The 27,841-nt window shown below is 35.2% G+C and overlaps 1 protein-coding gene across 1 annotated transcript; it reads left to right on the plus strand.

Moving 5' to 3' along the window:
* Positions 1-1,542: 1,542 nt before the first annotated feature.
* On the plus strand, positions 1,543-27,841 carry bbx (BBX high mobility group box domain containing). Its single transcript, XM_073830271.1, has 15 exons — positions 1,543-1,701; positions 4,840-5,097; positions 5,223-5,424; positions 5,980-6,047; positions 10,681-10,761; positions 10,928-11,002; positions 11,118-11,195; positions 13,146-13,223; positions 15,096-15,978; positions 17,600-17,738; positions 20,487-20,635; positions 20,817-20,906; positions 21,285-21,476; positions 26,031-26,226; positions 27,760-27,841. Exons 1-15 carry the CDS (start codon positions 1,543-1,545, stop codon positions 27,839-27,841), a joined length of 2,730 nt encoding a protein of 909 aa, XP_073686372.1.

Below are 27,841 nucleotides of genomic sequence, written 5' to 3' on the forward strand. Positions count from 1 at the left end.
CGCATCGCAATTTGTTTAGAAAATAACCGATCGTTTCGCTAGAGAAGACCCTTCTTCCTTGGCTGGGAGAGCCCTTTGAAGCTGCTTTTAAACTGCATTTTGGAAGTTCAAACTTGGGGGCACCATACATATCCATTATATGGAGAGAAATCCTGAAATGTGAGCGTTTAAACCTTCTGTAATAGTTGCATATGAGTCCCTCAGTTGTCCTCAGTGTGAAAAGATGGATCTCAAAATCATACAGTCATTGTCGGAAAGGGTTCAAATACACAAAAATGCTAAAAAAAAAAAAAAAAAAAAAGAATTTGTGGGACCTTAAGGATTTTTCTATAGAACAGCAGGCAGTTTAACAAGGGGCCCATAAACAACTATCACTAAACAAAACATACACGGCTGTGGATCATTCATGTAACAACACAGTATTAAGAATCAAGTGTATGTACATTTTTGATCAGGGTCATTTTTATAAATTCACCTAGTTTTTTCTCATGGACTATATGTAAATGTCCAAAATTTCTTCTTCAGATCAGTACTAAATAACATGCATTTTGCATGGTCCAAACAATATAAATTGTTCTTTTTACATACAAATAGATATAGTTATTTTTAAAACAATCATCAAATTTGGCTTTTTTTGAGTTCTCACATTAGCAACGATGAATGAATGTGCGAGACCTTGTCTAGTGTCAGCATTTGTTCATAACAGTCCTGTAACCAAATTAACAGCAAGAGGGCAGCAGACACCAGCTATGAACAACCTTTTAGAAGATGTCTGCTGCTAATGCAATGTCTAGATACACTGTCCTCCCAAATTCCGATCCATTTCTATGTGCAGTTTAAAATTAAACACATGATAATCGAGGTGCATGAGTTAGGTAACAATCTAGTTAGTGGTGACCTTAAATATTTGTTTCATGGTGACGTGACTGAGCGTGTCTTCCTCTTCCTGTTTGTGTGCATGCCACGAACGTGTGCGAGATGTGTGCTCTGGTCCTATTGGAGAGAGGAGAGAGCTGGTGTATGTGAAGGTCACATGTACAGTAGAGCTGCACCGGTGCTGCAAACGCAGAAGAACAGTGCTGAGATAGACAGGGAACCCTGTGTCCGCTCTCCCTCAGCTAACACTGCGCCACACTGCACTCGACAGCATGCTTGTTTTCCTTGAACTAACACTGCGCAATGGACGAGACTGCACATTGAATATGCACTGAATCAGGGCTCCTTGTTCACTGTCATGCAGCCATTACCTGATTTACGACCCTATCAAAAATACATTATTACAGTGTGGCTTTTCTTATATTCTTATGATACCCATAAAACTATATTTGCAGTCTGTGGCTGCCTTCCTGTCTCTCTCAAATAGTTTTTTTTGCTCTCTCATGGAAACCAATTTCACATTTCACCTTTAAATTAACTGCCAGGCAATGTAATTATCAGTGTGTTGTGGCCTCTTCTTGTCATATGGTCTATTATGTGATGTTAAAGAGCATTAAGGGTCATGTTTAACCTCTGACCTTTGCCCTTATCAGGGTGAGCAGCAGTATGAAGGGCGGAGGTGGAGGGAAAGAACCTCCGGTGGAGGGAGAGGTCAGCGGAAAGCGGCCCAAACGCAAGTGTCTGCAGTGGCACCCGCTGCTGGCCAAGAAAGCTACAGACTTCTCTGAGGAAGAGGAGGAGGAGGATGAAGAGGAGCAGGAGAAGGTGAGTGATTACACAAACTGGGTTCACTTCAGTGCATTAAAGGGACGGTTCACCCAAAAATCAACAATTAAGTTGACTCAATTCAGCAATTTCTTCTCTTCTGTGTTAGTCTTCGACGAGAGTGATGCAACACATTTGAAAGTCTTTTTTTTTCTTTCTTTCCACACAAAAGGAGTAGATTTAGGAGATTTAAACATTTACATGTTCCAGTCATTTAGCACACATTTTAAAAGCTTGGTTTTCGAAAGGTTTTAATTTTTTTTTCTCTTACTCTCATCAAAGCTGCATTTTTTTTTTAATCAAAATACAGTAAAAAAAAGTAACATTATGAATTTTTAGTACAATTTAAAAACTTTTCTATTTTAATATACATTATAAAATATAAATTATTCCTGTAACTGCAAAGCTGAATTTTTAGCATCATTACTCTAGTTTTCAGTGTCACATTATCCTTTAGAAATCATTCTAATATGCTGATTTTGTGCTCAAGAAAAAATTCTCATTAATATCAATGTTGAAAACGCTTGCACGGCTTAATATTTTGTCTAAACCATAATTCATTTTTTCAAGATATGCTTCTTTGATGAATAAATCAATTCATTTATTTAAAAATCACTGTGACCCCCAAACTTTTGAACAGTAATGTATATTGAGGGCTGTATAGACAGATATTTGTCCAACAAAATTGTCTTTAGAATTAGAATAATCTATATCCTGTTGGGAACTTTTTCTTCAAGACCAGGAGACGTTTTTGGATATCTTGAAACAGAAGTTTCTCTTTATTGAGATACTAGCTGTGCGTCGCTGTAGTCATCAAACGTCGTCTGACTAAGGCAGATACATTATAGTTTATATACCTTTCCAGGGGGAGGGATACCTAGAGGTGGAGTCAATCTAAACAAAGCATGCAAATGCAATACTGGAATCAACCCATTACCAGACTTCCCCCAGCCCTGATCTCATTATAATTATCATCAGAATCAGAATCAGAATCAGAATTTGTCTGATGTCCTTATATTTAACATAAATGCTAAATACAATTTAGGATCAACAAATCTTTAACAGATTCTTAAATTTGTAATCCTTCAATCCACATAGCAGATTGTAGGAAATCATGGTCCAGTAGTATTAAAATATAAAGACTTTTGAAATAGACCTTTCATTTCCTCTCAAGCTGTTTCATTTTCAGTAATATGTCAGTACAGCAAAAAAAAAAAAAAAAAAAAGAAGCAACTTCATATGGTCAACGTTGCATCATTGTTGAATTATTTTCGTGCTCAATCAGATTTGTAGAATACATAAAAAGTATGTGGGTTTTTTGCATCATTTTTATATTTGCAGCTTTTTTTTTGCAAGTTTTTATCCATCTCTGCTAGAAAGTTTGTATGTTTAATGAAAGCAAAATGCATTTTATGGAGTATTTTAATTTTAAATACCTACACTTGAAAACCAACAATAAAAACAGCATTGTGTCTACTCTGAGTGATGGGTATGAAATTATGCAGCAAAAGCTCTCATGTCTTGCATTTTGGCCAATTATTATATAGAGGAAGGACAAAAATTTAACTACTCTGTAGTTTCCATGTGGTTAAATTATTTCAGTGTTAAAGGTTTAATTCAGGGTTTCCTAAACTTCTGTTTGTGAACTCCTGGAGGCTTATAAGAGGACTACAGTGGGTTCATAAGTTGATGAAAAGCTAATAATTAGAGGGAACATTACATACAAAATTCACTTTTACATGGTCTTTGCATATAAATGTTGTCTTAGACATGTGTGGACACAACCACCCTACAATGATAAAAATCCATACACTTCTTTTTTTTTTAATCCCCAAAAAACCTAAACAGTCTCATTTATCCAGCCGTTTTGATTTTCTGATCAGTATGTCATCACGTCACCGAATACACTAAAAACGAAAGAGAGGGGTGGAGTGAGCAGTAGCTCATTATCATTTAAAGGAATACTCCACTTTTTTTGGAAATAGGCTAATAACTCCCCCCCGAGTTAATAAGTTGATTTTTACCTTTTTGAAATCCATTCAGCCGTTCAATATCTATATTTGGCAATATCACTTTTTAGCATAGCTTAGCATAGATCATTGAGTCCTATTAGACCAGTAGCATCTTGTTCAAAAATGACCAATGAGTTTCGGTATTTGTCCTATTTAAAACGTGACTCTTCTGCAGTTATATCGTGTACTAAGACCAGCAGAAAATGTAAAGATGCGATTTTCTAGGCCGATAAGATTAGGAACTACACTCCCATTCCGGCATAATAGTCAAGGAAGTTTGCTGACGTTACATGGCTGAAGCAGGCGGAGTAATATCCCGCAGCACAACGTGACCAACTGCATGCACAGTGAGCGTTCCTCGTTGGAAGTTACTAAGCTGGGAACTAATTTCAGGCGCTGATATTACTGCGCCTGCTGCGTCCATATTACAGCAGCAAACTTCCTTGACTATTATGCCGGAATGGGAGTGTAGTTCCTAATCTTATCGGCCTAGAAAATCGCATCTTTACATTTTCCGCCGGTCTTAGTACACGATATAACTGCAGAAGAGTCAAGTTTTAAATAGGACAAATACCAAAACTCATTGGTTATTTTTGAATGCGATGCTATTGGTCTAATAGGATTCAATGATCTATGCTAAGCTATGCTAAAAGTGATATCGTCAGAACGGGAGAACGGCTGAATGGATATTAACTCGGGGGAGTTGGAGAATGAGCCTATTTCCAAAAAAAGTGAAAAAGAGCCGTGCACAGAAACAGGTCGCTGTGAACAGAGCTGTTTTTGACTAGGTTAAAAGGTGTTGTTTTACACGACCATTGAGGTATTTTAACTTAAGTATTCTACAGACATTTCGTGAAGACCCTTGAGAATTATACCAACTTGTGCAAAATGGGCATCCAATGTCCCTTTTAAGTAAATCATAAGTATGTATAAATAAAACAAATTTTTTACAATAAAAACACAGCTGACAAAATTTTTGAGAATCACTGGGTTATTGTGAAGGGATCTATATTGTTTCTTTTAAATATTGTACTGTGGTGAAATATTGCAGCAAAATTGCTGTCCACTGCTGCTGTTGAACTTGACCAGGTCTCTGTATCCACTTTTTGCTCACTTTTCTCCTCAGGAGCCGGTGTTATGCACAGAAAGCGGAGCACAGGAGGGAGAGTGTGGCGGGATAGAAGAAGACATTGAGGAATACTCCTCTGAACAACGGGCTCGCCGGCCGATGAACGCCTTTCTGCTGTTCTGCAAACGGCACCGTTCGCTGGTCCGACAGGAGCATCCACGACTAGACAACCGGGGAGCCACTAAGATCCTGGCAGACTGGTGGGCCGTACTGGACCCCAAAGAAAAACAGAAATACACAGACATGGCCAAGGAGGTAAAAAACAATCTAAAGGAGGCAGACTAAACACAATAACCCTGTTTTTTATGGTGATTGAATGTGACAGCTAACATAAAATTAACTTTGCTTAAAAATATGATTATGCTCTGTTATTTATACAGTATAAAGATGCGTTCATGAAGGCTAACCCTGGTTACAAATGGTGTCCTGCTACCAACAAGCCGGTTAAGAGTCCCTCTCAGTCTGTGAGTAACGCCCGCAAGAAGGTGTGGTCCCTTCCATCCAACCCTAACAAGGAATCTTCAGTTGCCAAAAAACATCCCAAAACTGACAGCACACCCCAGCTCAACTTCGCCATGGCTGGTAGGAACAAAACAGACATTTAAATGTGTTCAAACATACACTACTGTTCAAAAGTTTAGGTTTGGTAAGATGTTATTAATGTTTGTGATGAAGTCTCTTATGCTCACCAAGTTTGTATTGATTTGTTCAAAACAGTAAAACAGTACTATTGTGAAATATTATTACGGTTTAAAATAACTTTTCTATTTTTATGTATTTTAACATGTCATTTACTACTGTGATGGCAAAGCCATTTCTGCAGCCATTAGTCCTGTCTTCACAGTCACTTGATCCTTTAGAAATTATTCGGATTTGATTATGTTTGTGAAATTCTTGGATGAAAATATAAAAGAGCAGCATTTTTTTTTTAAAGTAGATCAGTTGTAACTTTATAACTGTCACTTTTGATAAATGTCATGCTTATTTGAAAAGTAAAAATATTAATTTCCTGCAAAAAATAAAAAAACTATTGAACAGTAGTGTTATTTTCCTTCACTGCACTGTCTCTAAGTCAGTGTTTGTTTAACTGTATAGTTCAGCATTTCTTACCATTTTTGTCCTCTGCTGTGTTTATAGATCCCAATAAGATGGGCGGCCTAAGCATGCTGCTGTTAGCTGGGGAGCATGCGCTGACCGCCAGAGAGGTACAGTAACATCAGTTAAATACATACGAAAATAACCTTTCAGGCCAAAAACAAACTTTGATCTAATCAAGACACCCAAAACCCCCTTTTAAATGCAACCTTAGGAATTGTTTGACAAATTGCCATTTTTGTGTTAATATTAGGGATGCACTGTGTCTTTGTATCGTATTGGTTGACAGGGCTGGGTAAAAAAATAACGAATTCTTGATTTTAATTGATTTTCTTTTTTACAAAACGATATTGATTCTTAAATCCCAAGAATGATTAGTCTAGCCTGTTTTCTGTTAATGAACTAAACATTGTAGCACGCCTCCCATCCAGTAAATTGCAATAAGCTTTGTGGTTTGTTACTTTTGATAAGAAACAAAGTCTCAGATTTCAGCTGACTCTCATGTATATTTTACAGCATTAGTTAAGTGTGCTAGGAAATTTGCTATGTACTGTACCTGATATATGTCCAAAATAATTGAATCTATTGAATATATTGAATCGAATTGAACTGAATTGAAATTAAATCGAAATCGGAATTGAATCGAATTGCAGGCTTGTTAAGCGTAATCAAATGGAATCATGAAATTTTGGTCAAAACCAAGCCCTTGTCATCCAAGTATTTTTTCTTCAGTCATAAATAAATTACGTTTTTTTGAGGAAAACATTTCAGAATTTTTCTCCATATAGTGGACTTTTATGGTGCCCCGAGTTCGAACTTCCAAAATGCAGTTTAAATGCGGCTTGAAGCGATCCCAAATGCAGTTGTAAATGATCCCAGCCAAGGAAGAAGGGTCTTATCTAGCGAAATTATCATTTTGTTTTTGTTTTGTTTTTTTATTACAATTTATACACTTTTTAACCTCAAACGCTCATATTGTCTTGCTCTGCCTGTTTTTTCTGGTTCAGGACAGTTATGGTATGTCGAAAAACTCCCATCTTATTTTCTCCGTCAACTTCAAAAATCATTTCGAAATCATCCTACATCGCTGCAGAAGTACCGACCCAGTGTTTGCAAAGTGAACATGCAAAGAAGATCAAACACCCTTAACAAAAACGGTAAAACAGCGATGTAGGACGATTATGAAGTTGAGGGAGAAAATGAGATGGGAGTTTTTCGACATACCCTAACTGTCTTATTTCAGGCAGAGCAAGACAAGACGAGTGTTTGAAGTTAAAAAGTATATAAATTGTAATTTAAAAAGAAAAAAAAACATTCACTAGATAATAACCTTCTTCCTCGGCTGGGATCATTTAGAGTCCTTTTGGCTATTTTGAAGTTTAAACTCAAAAGCACTAAGCACCATAGAAGTCCACTATATGGAGAGAAATCCTGAAATATTTTCCTCAAAAAACATAATTTCTTTAATAATTAATAATTTTCTTTAAAAACACTAATGATATTAAAACACCTAAATGTCATCTTTAGCAATTCTCAATTTTTTTTAATTATTCATTTTTATTTTGGACAAAATAGTATAAAAGCTATAAAGAATGATTAGTTATTAGACAAAAACTAGATATAATTCTTAAATAGAATTACTGTAGGCCATTGTATAAAAAACAGTTATTGTCTTGGTAAAATATTGGCTAGTTAAAATCATTTTAAATAATGTAACATCAGTGCATCCATAATTAATACCAAAATTCTTGTAGTTCATATGCAAGTCCCTCATATGCAGATCAGAACAGCCTCTGAAAACACAAATAAATCACAATATTTAGAATGGATTACAGTGTAATCGCACATATTAATATGCAGATTGTGCAACAGAAACACATTTGTCAATTTAACCACAGTCAAGTTAAATGAGTTTTTAAACCAGGAACACAAAGAAGGCTCTAGATGGGAATAACAGTTATTAGTCTAGATCCATGTCCTCATATCTTGATGTGATTGAGACAAATCTGCATCATTCTGTACTCACGGCAGACCTCTGATATAATGAGCACATGATCAGCGCTCACGTAAATAGACTGTGACAGGCCCATCTCCACGGATACGGCAGCCGCAGCGGGCTGTGACTAAACAGACTGGGATGACTGTTTTGGGCCCCAAACTGGGTTTGTGTGCCATTAGGAGGTGCATAGACTTCATAAATTGTAGAGCTTTATGAGGCGTTGAAGACGCCAGGCCAATGTGTGTGTGTGTGTGTGTGTGTGTGTGTGTGTGACTCAGGGATGCGAGCTGCTTGTGTGTGTTCCTGTGGGTTCCTCAGACTCTCACCCCTGTTAATCCTCTGTAAATTCCATTTTCCTGCCACTAAGTGATCCTAATTGCCTTCGGCGCAGTGCATTTGTCACTGAAGAGGGCCGCGGGAGGTTTATACTAAACAAAAGGCAGCGCCTCGTCGTTTTGTGGACAAATCACATTACATCATCTGTTTGGTCTTGTTGGAGGGGACAGGGCTGAATTCCCTACCTGTTGACTGTCCGTAATGTTTAACCAGGAATAGTCTTCTGGATCTTTGTGTTGTCAAACATAATCTCACAAACAGGTTGATCCGAAGCAACTATGCCTGGCATTAGTACTTTATTTTTCCAGTTTGCTTAAAGATATAGTTCACCAAAAAACACAAATCCTCTCATTAATTACTCAACCATATGTTGTTCCAAACCTGTAAGATGTTCGTTCATCTTAAATGAGATATTAAGATTAAGAGATATTACAAGTTAAGATATTTTTGATGAAATCCGACAGCTTTCTGACCCTGCATAGACAGCAATGCAACTGACACGTTCAAGGCCTAGAAAGGTAGTAAGGACATTGTTAAAATAGTCCAGGTGATGTCAGTGGTTCAACTGTAATATTAAGAAGCTGCGAGAATACTTTTTGTGTGCAAAGAAAACAAAAATAACGACTTTATTCAACAATTTCTTCTCTTCCATGTCAGTCTTCGACGCAAATTCATGAGAGATGCGTTGCTGTCTATGCAGGGTCAAAAAGGTTTGGGATTTTTAAAAAATATCATTATTTGTGTTCCGAAGATGAATGAAGCAATTATTTTGGTTTGGAATGACATTATGATAACTCATGACACAGTTTTCATTTTGGGGTGGACTGTCACTTTAAAATAATAAGTAATGTCATGTTTGTGGATTTTTTTCTGTTCAAAATATAATTTGGTATGTATTTGAATATTTTGTTAATTGTTAAATTAAAATGTTTCAAACAAATGTTCTTCTTTTAAACCTTATTTCTGGAATATTAACAGCTAAAAATTCAGCTTTGCAATCACAGAAATAAATTACATTTTAAAATATATTACAATTGAAAATAGTTGTTTTGAATTGTAATAATATTTCACAATATTACTGTTTTTACTGTAGTTACATGCTGTCTTAGTGAGCATAAGAGAAAAATCTTGCTAGCCCAAACTTTTACATACTACAAAACAAATATTTTATTTACAGATATCAAATGTGTATATTCATTTCTATGACTTTATTTCATTATATACAGTATTTAAATAACTTTGAACCATTTTATCAAAGCCGTTCATCATGTTTCTGGTTTTGGTCTTAAAATAACTAAATAAATAAATATTCTGATTTTCTAGATTATATTATATTTTCTAGATTATATTGTAAAATTATTATTTTAGAACTTTTGATTCTTTTTTCAGGATTCTTTGATGAATAACAATTTTAAAAGAACAGCATTTATACAAAATATCAATCTTTTCTAACAATGTAAAGCTAGGCTGTCTCTTTTTTATTAGTTTAGTTTAACACATCCTTGGTGAATGAAAGTATTCATTTCTTTAAAAAAAGAAAGAATACAAATTTGCTGACCCCAGACTTTTAAACATTAGTGTAAATTGTTAGAAAACCTTTCTATTTTAAATAAATGCTGTTCTTTTTAAGCTTTTTTGATCAAAGAATCCTGAAAAAAGTATCACAGGTTCCAAAAAAAATATTAAGCAGCACAACAGTTTCCTGCACTGATAATAAATCAGCATATTAGAAGGATTTTTGAAGGATCATGTGACACTGAAGACTGGAGTAATGATGCAATTTTAATGTATATTAATATAGAAAAAAATGCTTTACATCATAATTATATTTCACAATATAAAATTTTTTCTGATGAACAGCCTTGATGAGCATAAGAAACTTATTTAAAAAACATAAAAAATCGTATTGACCCCAAACTTTTGAGCGGCAGAGTATATTCTAAAATTGTACGTTATGTAACCATATGTAGCAGTATAAAAATTATTAAATATATTGTAACTTAAAAATAATGTTATTATAATTATTCCTTAATTTAAAATAATTTATTTAAAAAACGGATTTCTAAAATAGGCATATCGGTGTGTTTCAATGAATGTAAAGTAGACATAATTATTCACCTGGTTTTCTGTTGCTTATGTCTAGTTTCTGAGGTGATGTGTAGTGGTTTCCAGTGTAGACACCAGAAGCTGTCATGTTGTCTGTCATTTCCTGTTTAGACAGCTTAATTCCTGGGTACTTTTTATTTGATTGAATCTACCTGTGGCTTTACCATCAAGCTGTCAACAGAGGGAGGTGTTGAGTTGTAAATGTCAGCGGTCATTTCAAAGAGGATGCTTGATTCGAGGTTGTTTACTTTTATGACTTTGTTCAGCTTTACTGATTTCATTTTTTTATGCTTTCATTTTAGATTTCCTCCAGCTCTTCCCAGACAGGATGCACAGATGTTGCTAAGCACGCTGGGAAATCAGCCCTTTTCCAGCTGGCTGAGGTGAGACCACCTAAAGACTTGTCAGTCCTTAACAAAAGACCCTTAGAACCCTCCTTAGCAGTGAAACATGTCGGATATGGATGGGTTGGGTGTGTGCGTCCAAATGACTTGCTTAATGATCTGAATGCATTTTGTTGACATTCATGTTTTTACTCTTTCCCTGCAGATTTCTTCCAGTCCAGCGCAGCCAGCTGGGGGAAGTAAGAACGCAGAGGACACAAGCTCTCTCACACATGTAGAGGTGAGGGTTTTGGACACTGTAACAAGTACTAAACTAATGTGGACGATTTCCATTATCTTATGAATTAAACATTTTAACTGAAAACTAATTTGGTTCATTTTAATGTTCATCTTAGGCCTCTGGACCATCTCAGCCAAGTTCGCCAGACCTGCCCAAGAGTTGTGTTAAATCACCCTTGTTTCAGCTGGCTGAGGTACAGTTGAACGCCTCCACTGCCCATCCCACTCTTAAAGTCCTTTGACCCACCTTACCTCTCTCACAGTACAGTTACAATCATGCTATGCTATGAAGGAATTATTCTTAAAGGGATAGTTCACCCAAAAATGAAAATTCTGTCATTAATTACTCACCCTTGTGTCGTTTCAAACCCATAAGACCTTCGTTCAATTTTGAAACACAAATTAAGATATTTTCAATGAAATCGAAGAGCTGTCTGATTCTGCATTTACAGCAACACAACTGACATGTTCAAGGCCGAGAAAGGTAGTAAGGACACAATTAAAATCGTCCATGTAACATCAGTGGTTTAGCCATAATTGTATAAAGTTACGAGAATGCTTTTTGTGCGCAAAGAAAACAAAAATAACAACTTTACTCAACAATTTCTTCTGTTCTGTGTCAACTGTACCACGACACAAATAATTAATGACAGAATTTTCATTTTTGGGTGAACTATGTTTTTAAATGTGTAATGGGATATTCACATTAACTGCATATATATTTAGCAGTCAGTGACCACAGCAAAAACCTTCAGTAACTCATAGTGCCAATAAAATAGCCCACTTCTGCTTTCACTGATGTATTACCTGCTAAAACACCGACTTCCTCCATCCAGGCAGCCATTTTGATACTCTTGTACTTCCAGTCATTGCTTTTGTTTTTGTCATTTCTCTTCATTGCCATTGACTGTAAATGCCCTCAGCAAATTTTATTTGGTTTTAAGAAGAATTTGTGCAGTTTGCACTTTCTGTTCTTAAATTGAGGCACAAAACGTGACAGAATGTGACATGATACTGATTGTTCTAGGCAGTTTTTTGTACTGTTAACTTAAACTAAAACTATGAAAAATACAGTCAAATCTGAAAAAAATGTAACTTGAACTGAAATATATATAGGTTAAGGTCCTAAAATTACTAAAACTTTAATAAAAATAAATTAAATGTAGAAATACGAATTACGAAAACAAACTAAAATTGCAACAGAATTTTTTTTCCTTGAAAATGTAAAAAAAAAAAAAATTTACGCTACCAGTCAAAAGTTTTTGAACCATAAAATTTTTAATGTTTTTTAAAGAAGTCTCTTCTGCTCACCAAGCCTGCATTTATTTGATCCAAAGTACAGCCTAAACAGAACAATTTTGAAATATTTTTATTATTTAAAAGCTGTTTTCTATTAGAATATTTTAAAATATCATTTATTCCAGTGATTTCAAAGCTGAATTTTCAGCATCATTACTTCAGTCTTCAGTGTCATGATCCTTCAGAAATCATTTCAATATGCTGATTTGATGTTCAAGAAACATTTATTATTAATATTATTATTATTATTATTATCAACATTCAAAACATTCTTTGATGAATATAAAGATCCAAAGATAAGCATTTATCTGAAAAAAAAAAAAAGCTTTTGTAACATTATACACTAGACCATGGTTGCAAGGATGCTTTAAATTGATCAAAAGTAATGATAAAGACATTTATAATGTTACAAAAGATTTCCATTTCAGATAAATGCAGATCTTCTGAACTTTCTGTTCATAAAAGAAACCTGAAAAAAATTCTGCTCGGCTGTCTTCAACATAATAAGAATAATAAATATTTTTTGAGCAGCAAATCAGAATATTAGAATGATTTCTGAAGGATCATGTGACTGGAGTAATGTGTTTTTTGAAACAGTAAAAATATTTCTAAATTGTACTGTTTTTGCTGTACTTTGGATCAAATAAATGCAGGCTTGGTGAGCAGAAGAGACTTCTTTAAAAAATATAAAACGTTTGACTGGTAGTGTATATGCCATCACGACACTGATTTGAATTAGAATTTTATTCCTCTCTGTATGTGAATTTTCGAATGAATTTTCTAAATCATTTCCTATTCCTCTGTTTATTGTTCTTAATATGTGTGTGTTTTGTGTGTCTCTGTAGCAGATCTCCTCCAGTAGGTCTCAATCAGCATCTGAGGGGAAGCAGTGCGGCCAGTCGGCTCTTTTCCAGCTCGCTGAGGTACATTACCAACCCACATAAAGCACAATCACTGCTCCGGGTTACACAAAGATACAAGACAGGAGGGAGAATCTTATGCTACATACAGTAATTGATGTTATAATGCAGATTTAAAGCTCAGTGAGGCAGTGGCTGGCGTTGACCGGTTGGCATGGACAATGGCAGGCAGTGTTATGTAATAAATCCTAGGAGAGTTTTGATGCGTAGGCTGCCACCTGGTGGGTGTTTATATATCTTAAAGACAACATGAAATTAAATTGAACCCTTTACTGGATTATTACTTGTCCCTGGTGTAACTGTGCATGAATCATCAGTATACATTTATCAAAAAAATCAAAAAATCTAAATGTGCTTACAAAACTCTTTAAACATATTTATTTAACATGTACACTACCAGTCAAAAGTTTCTGAACAGTATGATTTGTAATGTTTTTAAAAGAAGTCTCTTCTGCTCACCAAGCCTGCATTAATTTTAACCAAAATCCAGCAAAAGCAGTAATACTGTGAAATATTTTACAATTTAAAATAACTGCTTTCTGTTTGAATATATTTTAATATGTAATTTATTTCTGTGATTTCAAAGCTGAATTTTCAGCATTATTACTCCAGTCTTCAGTGTCACATGGTCCTTCAGAAATCATTCGAATATGCTGATTTGCTGTTCAATAAACATTTTTATTATTATTATTATTATCAATATTTAAGTACTTTTTTAGGATTCTTTGATGAATAGAAAGATCCAAAGATCAGCATATATCTGAAATAAAAAGCTTTTGTAACATTATACACTATATCATTCAAAAGCTTGGAGTCAGTATAATTATTATTAATTTGGAAGAAATTATAATAATGAATACTTGTATTTAGTAAGGATGCTTTAAATTGATCAAAGGTGATGATAAAGTCATTTATAATGTTACAAATGTTTTCTATTTCAGATGAATGAAAACCTAAAAAATTCTACTCAGCTGTTTTCAACACAATAATAATAATAATAATAAATGTTTTTTGAGCAGCAAATCAGAAAATTACGTTTTCTGAAGGATTAAAAAATTCAGCTTTGAAAAAAAAATCAGCTTTGAAATCACAGGAATAAATTACATTTTAAAATATATTTAAATAGATTTTTTTTTAAATAGTACAAAATATTTTAAAATTTTACTGTTTTTGCTGTGCTTTGGTGAGCTTCTTAAAAACATTTAAAAAACCTAAAAAAAAAACCTTACTGTCCAAAAACTTTTGACTGGTAGTGTATACTTAAAATAATATAAATTACATATATATTTGTTATTTTTAGATTTACATTTAATTTTTTATTTTTTATTTTTTTTACCTTTTTAATAATTTAATTTATTAGTTTCTTTTTATTTAATCTACATTTAAATGTTAAAATTATCTTTTTCTATTTTAAAATCCATAACAATTCATTAAATAAACTCAATATTTGCAGAAAAATTAATTTAGTTTATAGTATTTTATTATTATTTTAAATCAAGTAAAAACTTTTCCAAATAAACAAAACAAAATACTTTTTTTTTTTCAAAATATATTTGCTGAAAATACGTTTTAATACCTTATTCTTATTCAGTGACTTTAAGGATTTTTAGATGTTTTTTTGTTTTTTGTTCTTTTTACTAAAAACAAGGCAAAGATATTAGTTAAGAATCTGATTTCTTAACTCATCTTTGAAACATTTACTAATGGAAAAAAATTGGTGTTTAAAAAATGTCATGGTATTAAATTAAAATGAACACCGTTTTATGTTGACTTTCAGACAGCTTGTATGTTTCATGATATCTAATAGCCTGTTACACATGAATATCTATGCCAGAGGTCATTTTTCCATGACCTGATGTGTTTATGTCTAAATAGATGTGTTTGGCTTCTGAGGCTGAAAAGATGGAAGCACGATCCTCCCAGCCCTCTGGCGGTTCCTCCTCACTCTGTCCTCAGCACAGTTCAAGTAGCCGAGTCACTGCAGACCATGAAGAGCAGGCGGACGCTCCTGAACTTCCTCTTACCACTTCATCGTCATCATCATCCTCATCATCCTCTACCTCTGGCTCCACCTCGTCCTCCCCAACTGACGCCACCCCATCTGATCTCAGCCCATGTAAGACGCTGAAGAAGAAGAAAAAGAAGAAAGAAAATAAAGACTCCGACGAAAATCCTGCATCACCCAAAAAGGCGAAGAAGCGTCCTTCGCCCGAGTCGGACCTGGACAGTGTGATGTTCACCATCGAAGCAGTAGCAAAAGGTGCTTGGGGTTCAGAAGAAACACCTAGGAAGAAAGCTCGTCCCTCAGGGAGTGAGAGCAGCCCCACAACGGACCAATCTCCAGCTGTGAAGAAAAAATCAAAACCCAAACCGAAAAAACAGCTAAAGTTGAAAGACGACGATGCGGAGGAAGAGGAAGAAGTAGACGAAGAGACTAATAAACCGCAGGATGTAGAGATGAAATCTGAGGAAGCTCCTCTGAGCCCTAAAGATGAGTGTGAGAATGAGCCAGACGTGAAGGTGGAGCCACCTAGTGGTGTGGAGGACATGGCACCACACTGCTCTCCTGAACCTGCCGAACTGGAGGAGAAAGACTCAGACACCAAACCACCTCAAACCAGACAAGATGATAAAGAGCTGGAGGTTAAGCCAGAGACCTGTGGGTCCAGGAAGTCTGAGCGAAGCTGTAAAGGAGCGCTATATAAGACTCTGGTGTCCGAAGGGATGCTTACATCACTGAGAGCAAATGTGGACAGAGGTAACACACACACTTCCCACAGGTTCCTTTCGTGTTTGTTAATCTTGTCATAGGTGTTGTGTGACTGGATTTGAAACTCGTTACACACTACTTCCAACTGATCATGTGGAGCAAATAGTAGCATGGAAAAAACAAACTTCCCTATTTGTCGCCTTGTTTTGCAAATATGCCGACAACACAAAAATAGTTTAGGTTGTGCTTCCAAGCATTTTCTAAGGAAGTGTTTTTTTCAAAGTTATTCGACATTTGATATTCCACTGTAGACTGAAGTACAATTTTAACAATGTTGTGTTTATTTTTATCTCGTATTATACTGAATATCATATTCACTTAAAGGAGAAGTTCACTTCCAGAACAAAAATTTACAGATAATTTACTCACCAAGATGTCAAGATGTTCATGTCTTACTTTCTTACTTATTGTTTTTTGAGGAAAATGTTTCAGGATTTTTCTCTATATAGTGGACTTCTGTGGTGCCTGCGAATTTGAACTTCCAAAATGCAGTTTAAATGCAGCTTCAAAGGGCTCCAAACGATCCCAGCCGTTAAAGGGTCTTATCTAGTGAAAAAATTGGCAATTTATATATCTCAAATGCTCATCTTCTCTAGCTCTACGTGTGTTCTGTGTATTTCGGTTCAAGACAGTTAGGGTATGTTAAAAACGCTTATCCCATTTTTCCTCCAGCTTCAAAATTGTCCTACATCACTGCATAAAAATCGACCAAGTGTTTACAAAGTGAACGTTCAAAGAAGCTCAAATGCTCTTAAAACAGCAATGCAGGGCGATTTTGAAGTTGGAGGAGAAAATGAGATCGGAGTTCAACCCACCCTAACTGTCTAAACCACAATACACAGAGTACACGCAGAGCTAGACAAGACTAGCATTTGAGGTTACAGTTGACTTGTTTTGATTTTGATCATTTAGAGCCCTTTGAAGCTGCATTTAAACTGCATTTTGGAAGTTCAAACTCCCGGGCACCATTGAAGTCCACTATATGGAGAGAAATCTTGAAATGTTTTCCTCAAAAAACAATTTCTTCATGACTAAAGAAAGAAAGACATGAACATCTGAGATGACAAGGGGGTAAATTATTTGTCAATTTTTGTTCTGGAAGTGAACTTTTCCTTTGGCCTTTATCTCAAATAAATCACATGTGTGACCCAGGACCACAAAACCAGTCTTAGGGGTAATTTTTTTTAAAACTGAGATATATACATCATCCGAAAGCTGAATAAAAAAAGCTTTCCATTGATGTTAGGACAGTATTTGGCCGAGATACAACTATTTGAAAATCTGGTGCAAAAAAAAAAAAATCACCTTTAAAGTTGTCCAAATGAAGTTTTTAGCAATGCATTTTACTAATCAAAAATTAAGTTTTGATATATTTATGGTATATATTTATGGTTTATCTTCATGGAACATGATCTTTACTTATCCTAATGATTTTTGACAAAAGAAAAATCAAGAATTTTGACCCATACAATGTATTGTTGGCTATTGCTACAAACATACCCGTGCTACTTATGACTTATGGTTTTGTGGTCCAGGGTCACATATAAGATAAAATCAGTTAATGCAGTAAATGAAAAAGTGATGTTTGGTTTTCTGGTCTGTGTTCTAGGGAAAAGAGGCTCCATGCGAGGAAGTGTGTCCGATCATGAGGGCGGCTGGAATGACGAGAGCTGGGGATTTTCTCAAGCTGTTACCAGCAACCCAAAAAAGCTCAAGAAGTCCAAGTCTAAAGAGGAAACCACCCCAGGGTGAGCTGTAATTCCTCCCATCACAGCACTAAATTTGTAGGGAAACAGTGATTCTTCTTCTGCAGAGGAGTTTTTGTTTATTTGGGCTGCAACTATAACTATTTTTATAATAGATTCTTTTTTTATTTACTCACCCCCATGTCATCCAAGATGTTCATGACTTTTTATCTTCAGTTGAAAAGAAATTTAAGTTTTTTGAGAAAAACATCTCAGGATTTTTCTCCATGTAGTGGATTTTAATGGGAACCAACAGGGTTGAAGGTACAATGCAATTTCAATGCAGCTTCAAAGGGCTCTACTCAGTCACAGCCAAGTGTCTTAAGATCTTATCTAGTGAATTAACCATTTATATACTTTTTAACCACACATGCTCGTTTGCACTAGCTCTGCGACTTCACACATTTCATAGTCATGTTGGAAAGGTCACGCATGGTTGGTTTTTTGTCTGTGTACTTCGATTCAAGGGACGTTTGACTTGGTCTTTGCAAGTTCGCTTTGTAAACACTGGGTTGGTACTTCCTCGTACGTCACAAGAAGTTGAGCTAGTGTAGTTAAAGTATATCAATTTTATTTTATTTCTTAGAAAATGGCCTCGTTTCGCTAGATAACACCCATTTTTCTCAGCTGTGATCGTGTAGAGCCCTTTAAAAGTGCATTGAAACTGGAATTTGGACCTTCAACCCGTTAATTGCCGTTGAAGTCTACTATATGGAGAAAAATCCTGGAATGTTTTCTTTAAAAACCTTAATTTCTTTTTGACTGAATAAAAAAGCCATGAACATCTTGGATGGCATAGGGGTGAGTAAATAACCAGGAAATTTTTACTCCGAAAGTGAACTAATCCTTTAAATAATTTTTTTTTTAGTGATTAAATTGAGTAGTTGCAGTCTTATTTAACATTTATTATTGATTGATTAATTAAAGTTGAATCAGTATATTAAATGTTGAGGCTAACTTTTGGGTTTGATTTTTTTTTTTTTAATTGGGTTAATTGGAGAGTGTTAGGGCCAGATTTACTAACAGCTTGCGCCAGCGCAAACCGTCGTTTGGTGATGAGCGCCAAGGTCTTTAAGTACTTGAATTTGACTTCAATTTAAATTTAAGGCCTGGAAAACCCTTGAAAATAGCAATATTCTTGAAGAGGTACTTGAAAAGTGCTTGAATTATTGAAAGACAATGTACCTTTGAAATAAGTGTTTAATTTAGTCAATAAGCACATATCTTTTCACGGTAAATTCACACTTGTAACAATTTTAAAAAGCACATAGTGCTGGGTGAAACAGAGCTTTTTGAAACTCCTAAACAGTTAAACCATTGCATCCCAAAATGATTTACTGTTTTAAAGCGTTCCAATCGGATTGTGTATTGCAAATCATTTGTTTCAGATTGGGGCTTCAAATCGCGTTTCGTGAATCATTTGATTTAGATTGGAACTTTGCGTATCGTGAGTAATTTGTTTCACATCGGGACTTCAAATTGCATATCGCAAATCATTAGATTTAGATCGGAACGGGTTTGTGAATCATTTCGTGCTTCACTTTATTTGTGCCATTTTTATTAGTAAATTTGTCTTTCTTTCATTTTTTTTTAGAATTTGAAATAGAAGACATAAGTAAGATCTCTGATTTAAGTCTTCGAAAATCAAAAAAATAGTGCTTGAAAAGTCCTTGAAAGTCCTGGAATTTATTTTACAGTATCTGTACGAATCCTGGCTCGTCAAATTACTAGCATTTGCGCATTATTTAACGACCAAAAGAGCATGTCTTAAACTATTTTGCACTTGAAATGGCTGCAATTATTGTTCCTAGAAGTAGGCACCGCAGAGAACAGAGAGCGCATGGTAGAAGGGAGAGGGTTTTTTCCACATGTATTAATTTATTTGGAATGTCAGAAGAACACATTCAAACATATCATTTGCCAAGCCATGTTATTTTTAATTTGCTTCAGAAAATAAAAGACAACTTGGAACCCTCAACTAGGAGTCATGCAATACCAGGTCTATAAAAAAAAAAAAAAACTTAATTTTTCGGCCTGAGGTTCTTTTCAATATACTGTGGCTTCTTTATTTCTTTATTCTTTATTTGCGACTACGCTAATTTGCGAATCGAGAAATGATTCAGCATAGATTCTGAACACATTGCGATTCTTTCTCAAATCGGTTGTGAGCTTAGTTTTGAACAGCAGATGACACTGCTTGCTTTAAAAACAGCCGTGCTCTGCTTGTTTCCAAATCCTCACACACACTTGAACCTAAAATAATCATTCGTACAATTCGAAATCTTGTGTCATAAAAGCATTCTGAGCTGAGGTGATATTACATGACTCAGTCTTCGTGAACGTTTGAGTGTGCAAATAAAAACTAGATAAGAGCACCACCTGCTGTTAAAATCTAAGTTTAAATTTGATTCCAAAGAGAGTCGTGATGCATTCGGTAGATGTCAGAATCAATCCACAAATCGATTTATCGCCGCAGCCCTACTGTTTAGTAAAACTGGCCTTTTATTCTCTAAAAAGACAAAACATTTCTTAAAAGTTATCAGTTTTTGTGCATTAGGTTAGCTTGGTAATTGAGTAAGTAGTCAAAGGAATTTTGTACATTTCAAGCATGTATCATACTCATATTTGCCATCCCATGATCATAGTGTTTCATTGTGCAAGATTGAAGTCAGTTATCTAGAAGACCCTGAATCCAGGTGAGCAGACTTTGCACACAGATGGCTAATGTTTTACTGTGTATAAAACTCACAGACTAGGAAAGCTTGAGGAGGAGTTCGAGAAAAAGTTCAACAGCTTACCGCAGTACAGCCCCCTGACTTTTGACAAAAAGAGCGTGGCGGTGACCAAGAAGAAAAAAAACAGTACATCCAGCCCTCCTGAACCGCCCAAACCCTGCAAGGGTGAGTTCACTGCATGCATGGAAACTGACATCACATCCTCCTGGCCTCCCCACACTCATTTCCTCATTTGCCTACTTTCTTAGGAAGTAGTCATCTCATGTTCAGAATGACATGACTTCCACCTAACATAGCATGCTGTGTTGTGTTTTTTTGTTCTTTTTTTTATTGCTTTCGAAATTAGGTTCATCTTCATCTCAGAAAAAGACCTTATTCCACAAGATAGTGAACAAGTACAAACACAGGAAGGAGAAATCCAGTGCCGCAGATAAAGGTGATGCGCCCACAGCCATTAGAATCTGTTCTGATATCAGCTTCATTCTGTGTTCAGACTGTGTGAACGAGTGCTGGAAACTGTGCTTGCATGGTGTTGGTTGTTGTTTGTCCGTGGTTAAGCCCGGTGTGCCTCAATGTTTCCTGCCGCATAGCAGGGAACGCTGTCCTATCTAGGTCAGTGTATACTCTGGTTATCTTAAGGGGCACATGTGTCACAGTTATGTAAAGACTTTGATGCACCCTGTTGGTGTATTACAAGTGGCACAAATTAAATGCAATGAAGCATCCTAAAGCACCATTCATTCTCAGGCATCTGCATTAGGACATCCAGATCTCATTTTTGACGAATTTCACACGCCTCCCTCTGTTCTTGTAGACATCGTCCCAACTGACTCCGTGGGTACAGAATCAAGTCCAGCGGTGAAGCCGGGCAGTCCGTGTGTGTCTCCCTCTCCTGAACCCCAGAAGGCTCTGGACACGCCTGTGGGCAGTCAGAAGAGGAAGGCCAGAAAGAATAAAATCACACACTTGGTGCGCACGGCTGATGGCCGAGTGTCACCTGCAGAGGGTGAGCTGAACCCACAGTTTCCTGTTGCAGAGTCTTTTTTATGATTTCTAAACTGATAATTTCTTGCTGAAATGCTCTACACCCATGTTCTACTTTTTTTCCCCAATGTACACTGTCAGTCAAAGTTAAGACGTTTTAATGATTTTGTTTTTTGAAGTGTCTTTTGCTCACTGAGGCTGCTTTAATTTGATCTAAAAATACAGTAATAATATTACAAAATAATTTAAATAAATGTATTATAACAAAATAATTTGTTTTTTTATTTAAGGTTTTGAAATACGCGTAATTACTCCAATCTTCAGTGTCACATGATCACATGAAATCATTCTAAAATGCTGATATGTGATCATGGGCCACAAAACCAGTCGTATGTAGCATGGGTATATTTGTAGCAATAGCCAACAATACATTGTATGGGTCAAAATGATCGATTTGTCTTTTATGCCAAAAATCATTAGGGCATTAAGTAAAGATCATGTTCCATGAAGATATTTTGTAAATTTCCTATCGTGAATTTATCAAAACATAATTTTCAGTTAGTAATATGCATTGCTAAAAACTTCAAAGGCGATTTTCTCTATATTTTGATTTTTTTGCACCCTCAGATTCCAAATTTTTAAATAGTTGTATCTCGGCCAAATTTTGTCCTATATTGTCCTAACAAACCATACATCAATGGAAAGCTTATTTATTCATCTTTCAGATTATGTATAAATCTCAATTTTAAAAAATATGACTGGTTTTGTAGTCCAGGGTCACATTTATTATCATTGTTAAACGGTTGTGCTGCTTAATATTTTTTTAGAATCTGTGATGCATTTTCAGGATTCTTTGATGAATAAACATTGAGAAGAACAGCTTTTATTTCAAATGAAAATCAATAACAATATATACTACCATTCAAAGTTTGGGGTCAGTACAATTTTTCTATCATTTTTGTTTGAAGGAAATTAATACTTCTATTCAGCAAGGCTGTGTTAAATTGATAAAAAGTGATAGTAAGGACTTCTATTGTTAGAAAAGATTTCTATTTTGAAAAAATGCTTTTAAACTTTTTATTCGTCAAAGAATCCTGAAAAAAGAATCACAGGTTCCAAGAAAATATTAAGATGCTTAACTGTTTCAACAATGATATTAGAATGATTTCTGAACAATCATGTGACACTGAAGACTGGAGTAATGGCTGATGAAAATTCAGCTTTGCATCACACAAATCAATTATATTTTAAAGTATATTATAATAGAAAACTGTTATTTTAAATTGCAATAATATTGCATAATATTACTTTTTTATGTATTTTTGATCAGATAAATGCAATTAAAAATCTTATTGATCTCAAACATTTGAACGGCAGAGTATATATAAAATATAAAAAGGAAGAACAATTACAATAACTTTACAATAGCCAGGTTTTCATCCAAAAAAATGTAATGCTTTCAAATGTTGCTGATGGAAATGCCATTTACTGATAAAATTTCACAAGTGTCAACACCATTTTTTTCCCGTTTCACTTCAGCGCATTCTATATCAGCAATCAGCAACTGGACAGCAAGCCCTGTATAAGCTTCAGTCAGCTTTTGATGTCATTCAGTCACAACTTCACAATTTAAAACTTGTTCTGAATGCTAATAAAACCAAGTATGTTATTTTCAAGTTTTTTTTAATAATTAAAATTCTTCTCAGACCCTAAAAGGTACTGTATTTTAGAGCTGGGCGGTATGACCAAAAATTTATATCACAGTATTTTTCAAAATTATACGGTGTCACGGTATATGACGGTATTTTATTTTTTCCATGCATGACTAGCTGTTAACCACATTTCCTAATAAATTAGAGAATAATTACTGCAGTATATTGGCTTACATTGACCGGACTAGTATTAACCCAGGTTTGATTGGTCTCACAAAATGCTGCTGTTCACAAAGAAGTGACAGTGGCACTCATAATTGTAATGAGGTGAAGAAATCAGAATTCATGACTTGCAGTCAAAATACACAACACTTTATTGTGCATTCTTCATATTCCAGGACATGTTTGTGGCGGAGGTGGTGAAGCAAATTGCTTGTGTTGCCTCCTGCGGCTACAACTTTAGTCTGACCACATTTACATATGATGTAGTGATGCACCGAAATGAAAATTCTTGGCCGAAACCAAAAACCGCAAGAATTATGCCAATTATTAGTACCATTGCATTTATTGCTATGACTGTGTACTAAATCTTACTAGAATCAAGGCATTGCAATTGCATAAATTAATATCAAAGTTTCAAAGAATAAATCAACTATATCAATTTAAACAATTATTATCAATCAAGTATTATATCACTTAAATAACATATACATATATTTTACTGCCTTTGTTTAAATTGTTTAAATTTTTATAACACATTATCTTGTGGATCCATCAGTTCACATTTACAACTCTATGCGTTTCTCTTCCAGCAGGAGGCGCTGTCAGAATGGTAGTATACAAAGCAGCGCAGCAAATGACTTTGAAACGTGCAGCGCTCATATTTATTCAATGGATAGCCTTTTGAAGTTTCATCGCAATTCTTGTATTTCAGTCCCCACATTTAAGACCACGTGAAATCATAATTATGACTTTCATAACCTCCTAATAACACTGCAGTCATCAATGAAAATTAAGAGCTTTATTTAAGACTTTCAAAAACAAACCTTACACAAAATACGTTTCTTTTTTTTTTTTTTTCCCACCATGTTCGGGGCACAAGAGAAATATTAAGGGACTAAATTAATATCAGCATATGAAGTATAATCGTCTCTCATTGTCTGAAAGAATGCACATCAGATGCTGAAAGTCAGTTTTTACTTTCGCTTTAACATATTGATCAGTTTCCACGTTGCTTGAGTGATATCCATTGGCTCACCTCCATGGTTTAAAACATAAATATTAATAAAAATACAGTATATAGAAAAGACATATCTTTAAAATATTGCAACGGTCTGCACGCAATGTGCCGATCTCTGCTCTCATCACTGCAGACACACCCCCTCTTGAAATTTCGGCATTACAAGTTTTGCAAATCGCTAACCCTGGGTCTTTCTCAGATATACTGAAATACATTCACACCGCAGATGTGTTGCTTCAGACAAGCACGTGCAAGCTGCGGTTTCTGTTTGCGTCAACATACGTGTTCCCAGCGCTTTGTACGCACACACTCACCGGTATTGGGGTATATGAAAAATGGATATCATTAAATAAAAAAAACACCGGTATTCGGTATGACAAGGTATACTGCCCAGCCCTACTGTATTTATTAGTAAAAGAGTACAAATACCTTGGCATCATTGTTGACGATGTCCTGTCTTAGCTCTCATATTACTCAACTGAAGAAAATTTTGAAAATTAAGCTTGGGTTTTATTTTAGGAACAAGTTTTGTTTTTCATTTAATGCAAGAAAGAAATTAGCTTTGCTTTTTTTATCTGTACTTGATTATGGTGACATAGTGTATCAGTTCACACCATCATATCTTTCTTTTTTTAGATTCATATCAGATTGTAAACCTTCAACTCATCATTGAACTTTATATAACAGAGTAGCTTGTTATATAACTTTCTTTGTCTTTTAGGGAAAAAATGCACTGGTATTTAATTATTTATAAAACCATCTTGGGGATTTTTCCTTCATATCTCTGTTGTCTTATACAATGGCAAATTTTGTTCATTTGCAAAATTGTTGTACTCTTCTTATTTTCCTTATATTCCTTTTATTCGAACTGAACTGGGTAAGAAATGCTTTTATGTATGCAGCTCCATCTGACTGGAATCTTCTTCAGTTGAAATTGAAATGACAAAATTTGCTGTCTTTGGATCATTTTAAAACAGTTATTCTGTAAATGGAAGATGGCTTAATGATATGTAATTGTTTTAAGTAGTCTTAGTTGGTTTGTGTTGTGTAAATTTAATACAATTGTGGCCCATTTTGGCCAGGACACTCCTGTGAAAGAGATCTTTAATCTCAGAGAGTCCTTACTGTTTAAATAAAGGTTAAATAAATAAAATAAAATAAATTAAAATAAAAAAAAAATAATTCGCGTGGAAACACTTTTTGCAATGGAGTTGTGTGATATGATGTATTGATCTAAACCTAGTCCATATAACAAAGTTAAAAAAAGTCTTTGCACAATTATATTAATTATATATTGAAAAAGCTCAAGGGCAATTTTTGTGCAATTCAACAAAACTTATGTGACAGGTCGGGGTTTTTTTAGGGATGTCGTAATTGCGATAACTAAACTGGGTGGCTAATGACATGTGATGCATCATTCATAAGAAAAGTTAGCCACTGATGCCACTTGCCACTGCAGAAATGCGCTGTTTGCATATATATTTCACACCTTTGTATACCGCAACCAAAAGTGGCCACCAACAGAAGGGTACTAAGATAAAATAAACCACATCAAGCTATATCATCTCAACATGGTAGATCTGAGTGTGCATGACTTAAAAATATATGGATTTTAATCTCCGCTGTCCTTTTAAAAAAATGTTTGTTTAAAGGTCTAAAATTCTTTTATTACTCTCTATCACAGCAGACGACAAATCCAAGGATCAGACCAAGAATCAGGATGAAAAGCCATTCACTCAAGAGACATTATGCAATAGGGGCGTCTGCTACAGTGACTCCAGATCAGAGGAAGCGGACGAGACGGATGCGTCCGGCGGCCTCCCAGCCTTCTTCAGCTTAGCTGCTCTCGCTGAGGTTGCAGCCATGGAGAATGTGCACAGGTAAAAAGCAAAAGAGAAGGTGTGCGTCTGTTGATAAAAAATGTGACCCTAGACCACAAAACCAGTCGTAAGGGTCAGTTTTTTTAAAATTGAGATTTATACATCATAAGCTGAATAAATAAGCTTTCAATTGATGTATGGTTTGTTAGGATAGGACAATATTTGTTTGAGATAAAGTGAGGGAAAAATGATTAGATCCCCTGCTGATTTTGTACGTTTGCCCACTGACAAAGAAATTATCAGTCTATAATTTTAATGATTTGAACAGTGAGAAACTGAATAACAACCTAAAAATCCAGAAAAACGCATTTCAAAAAACGTATAAATTGATTTGCATTTTAATGAGTGAAATAAGTTTTTGACCCCTTCGCAAAACATGACTTAGTACTTGGTGGCAAAACCCTTGTTGGCAGTCACTGGGGGGCAGACGTTTCTCATAGATGGCCACCAGGTTTGCACACATCTCAGGAGGGATTTTGTCCCACTCTTCTTTTAAGATCTTCTCCAAGTCATTAAGGTTTCGAGGCTGTGTTTGGCAACTCAAACCTTCAGCTCCCTCCACAAATTTTCTGTGAGATTAAGGTCTGCAGACTGGCTACTCCAGGACCTTAATGTGCTTCTTTTTGAGATACTCATTTGTTGCCTTGGCCATGTGTTTTGGTCTTTGCCATGCTGGAATACCCATCACAACCCATTTTCAGTGCCCTGGCTGAAGGAAAGGAGTTTCTCACCCAAGATTTGACGTCCATTGGTGCGGTGCAGTTGTCCTGTCCCCTTAGCAGAGAAAAACACCCCCAAAGCTCCACCTTTTCACCAAGCTGCTTGATGATGGTTTTGTAGCCCATTCCAGCCTTGTGTAGGTCTACAGTCTTGTCCCTGACATCCTTGGACAGCTCTTTGGTCTCGGCCATGGTGGAGAGTTTGGAATCTGATTGATTGATTGCTTCTGTGGACAGGTGTCTTGTATACAGGTAACAAGCTGAGATTAGGAGAACTCCCTTTAAGAGAGTGCTCCTAATCTCAATTTGCTACCTGTATAAAAGACACCTGGAAGCCAGAAATATTTCTAATTGATAGGAAATCAAATATTTATTTTACTCATTAAAATTCAAATCAATTTATAACTTTTTCGAAATGTGTTTTTCTGCATTTTTTTGTTGTTATTCTATCTCTCACTGTTAAAATAATCCAACCATTAAAATTATAGACCGATAATTTCTTTGTCAGTGGGCAATGCTACAAAATCAGCAGGAGATCAAATAATTTTTCTCTTACTGTACAACTATTTGAAAATCTGGAATCTGAGGGTGAAAAAAAATAAAATATTGAGAAAATCGCTGTTGAAGTAAGGACCAAATGAAGTTCTTAGCAATGCCTAGTACTAATCAAAAATTAAGTTTTGATTTATTTACGGTAAAAAATTTTACAAAATATCTACATGGAACATGATCTTTGCATAATATCCTAATGATTTTTGGCATAAAAGCAAAATCGATAATTTTGACCCATACAATGCCTGTGTGTTTGTTCCAGATCCCAGCATGCTGTGAGCATCCCCACTGAAGGTCAAGTGAAGGACATGGCTCCTGTGCTGATTTCCTGTGCGGACCAGTGA

The sequence above is a fragment of the Garra rufa genome, chromosome 23, assembly GCF_049309525.1.
Source record: "Garra rufa chromosome 23, GarRuf1.0, whole genome shotgun sequence".
Lineage (NCBI taxonomy): Eukaryota > Metazoa > Chordata > Actinopteri > Cypriniformes > Cyprinidae > Garra > Garra rufa.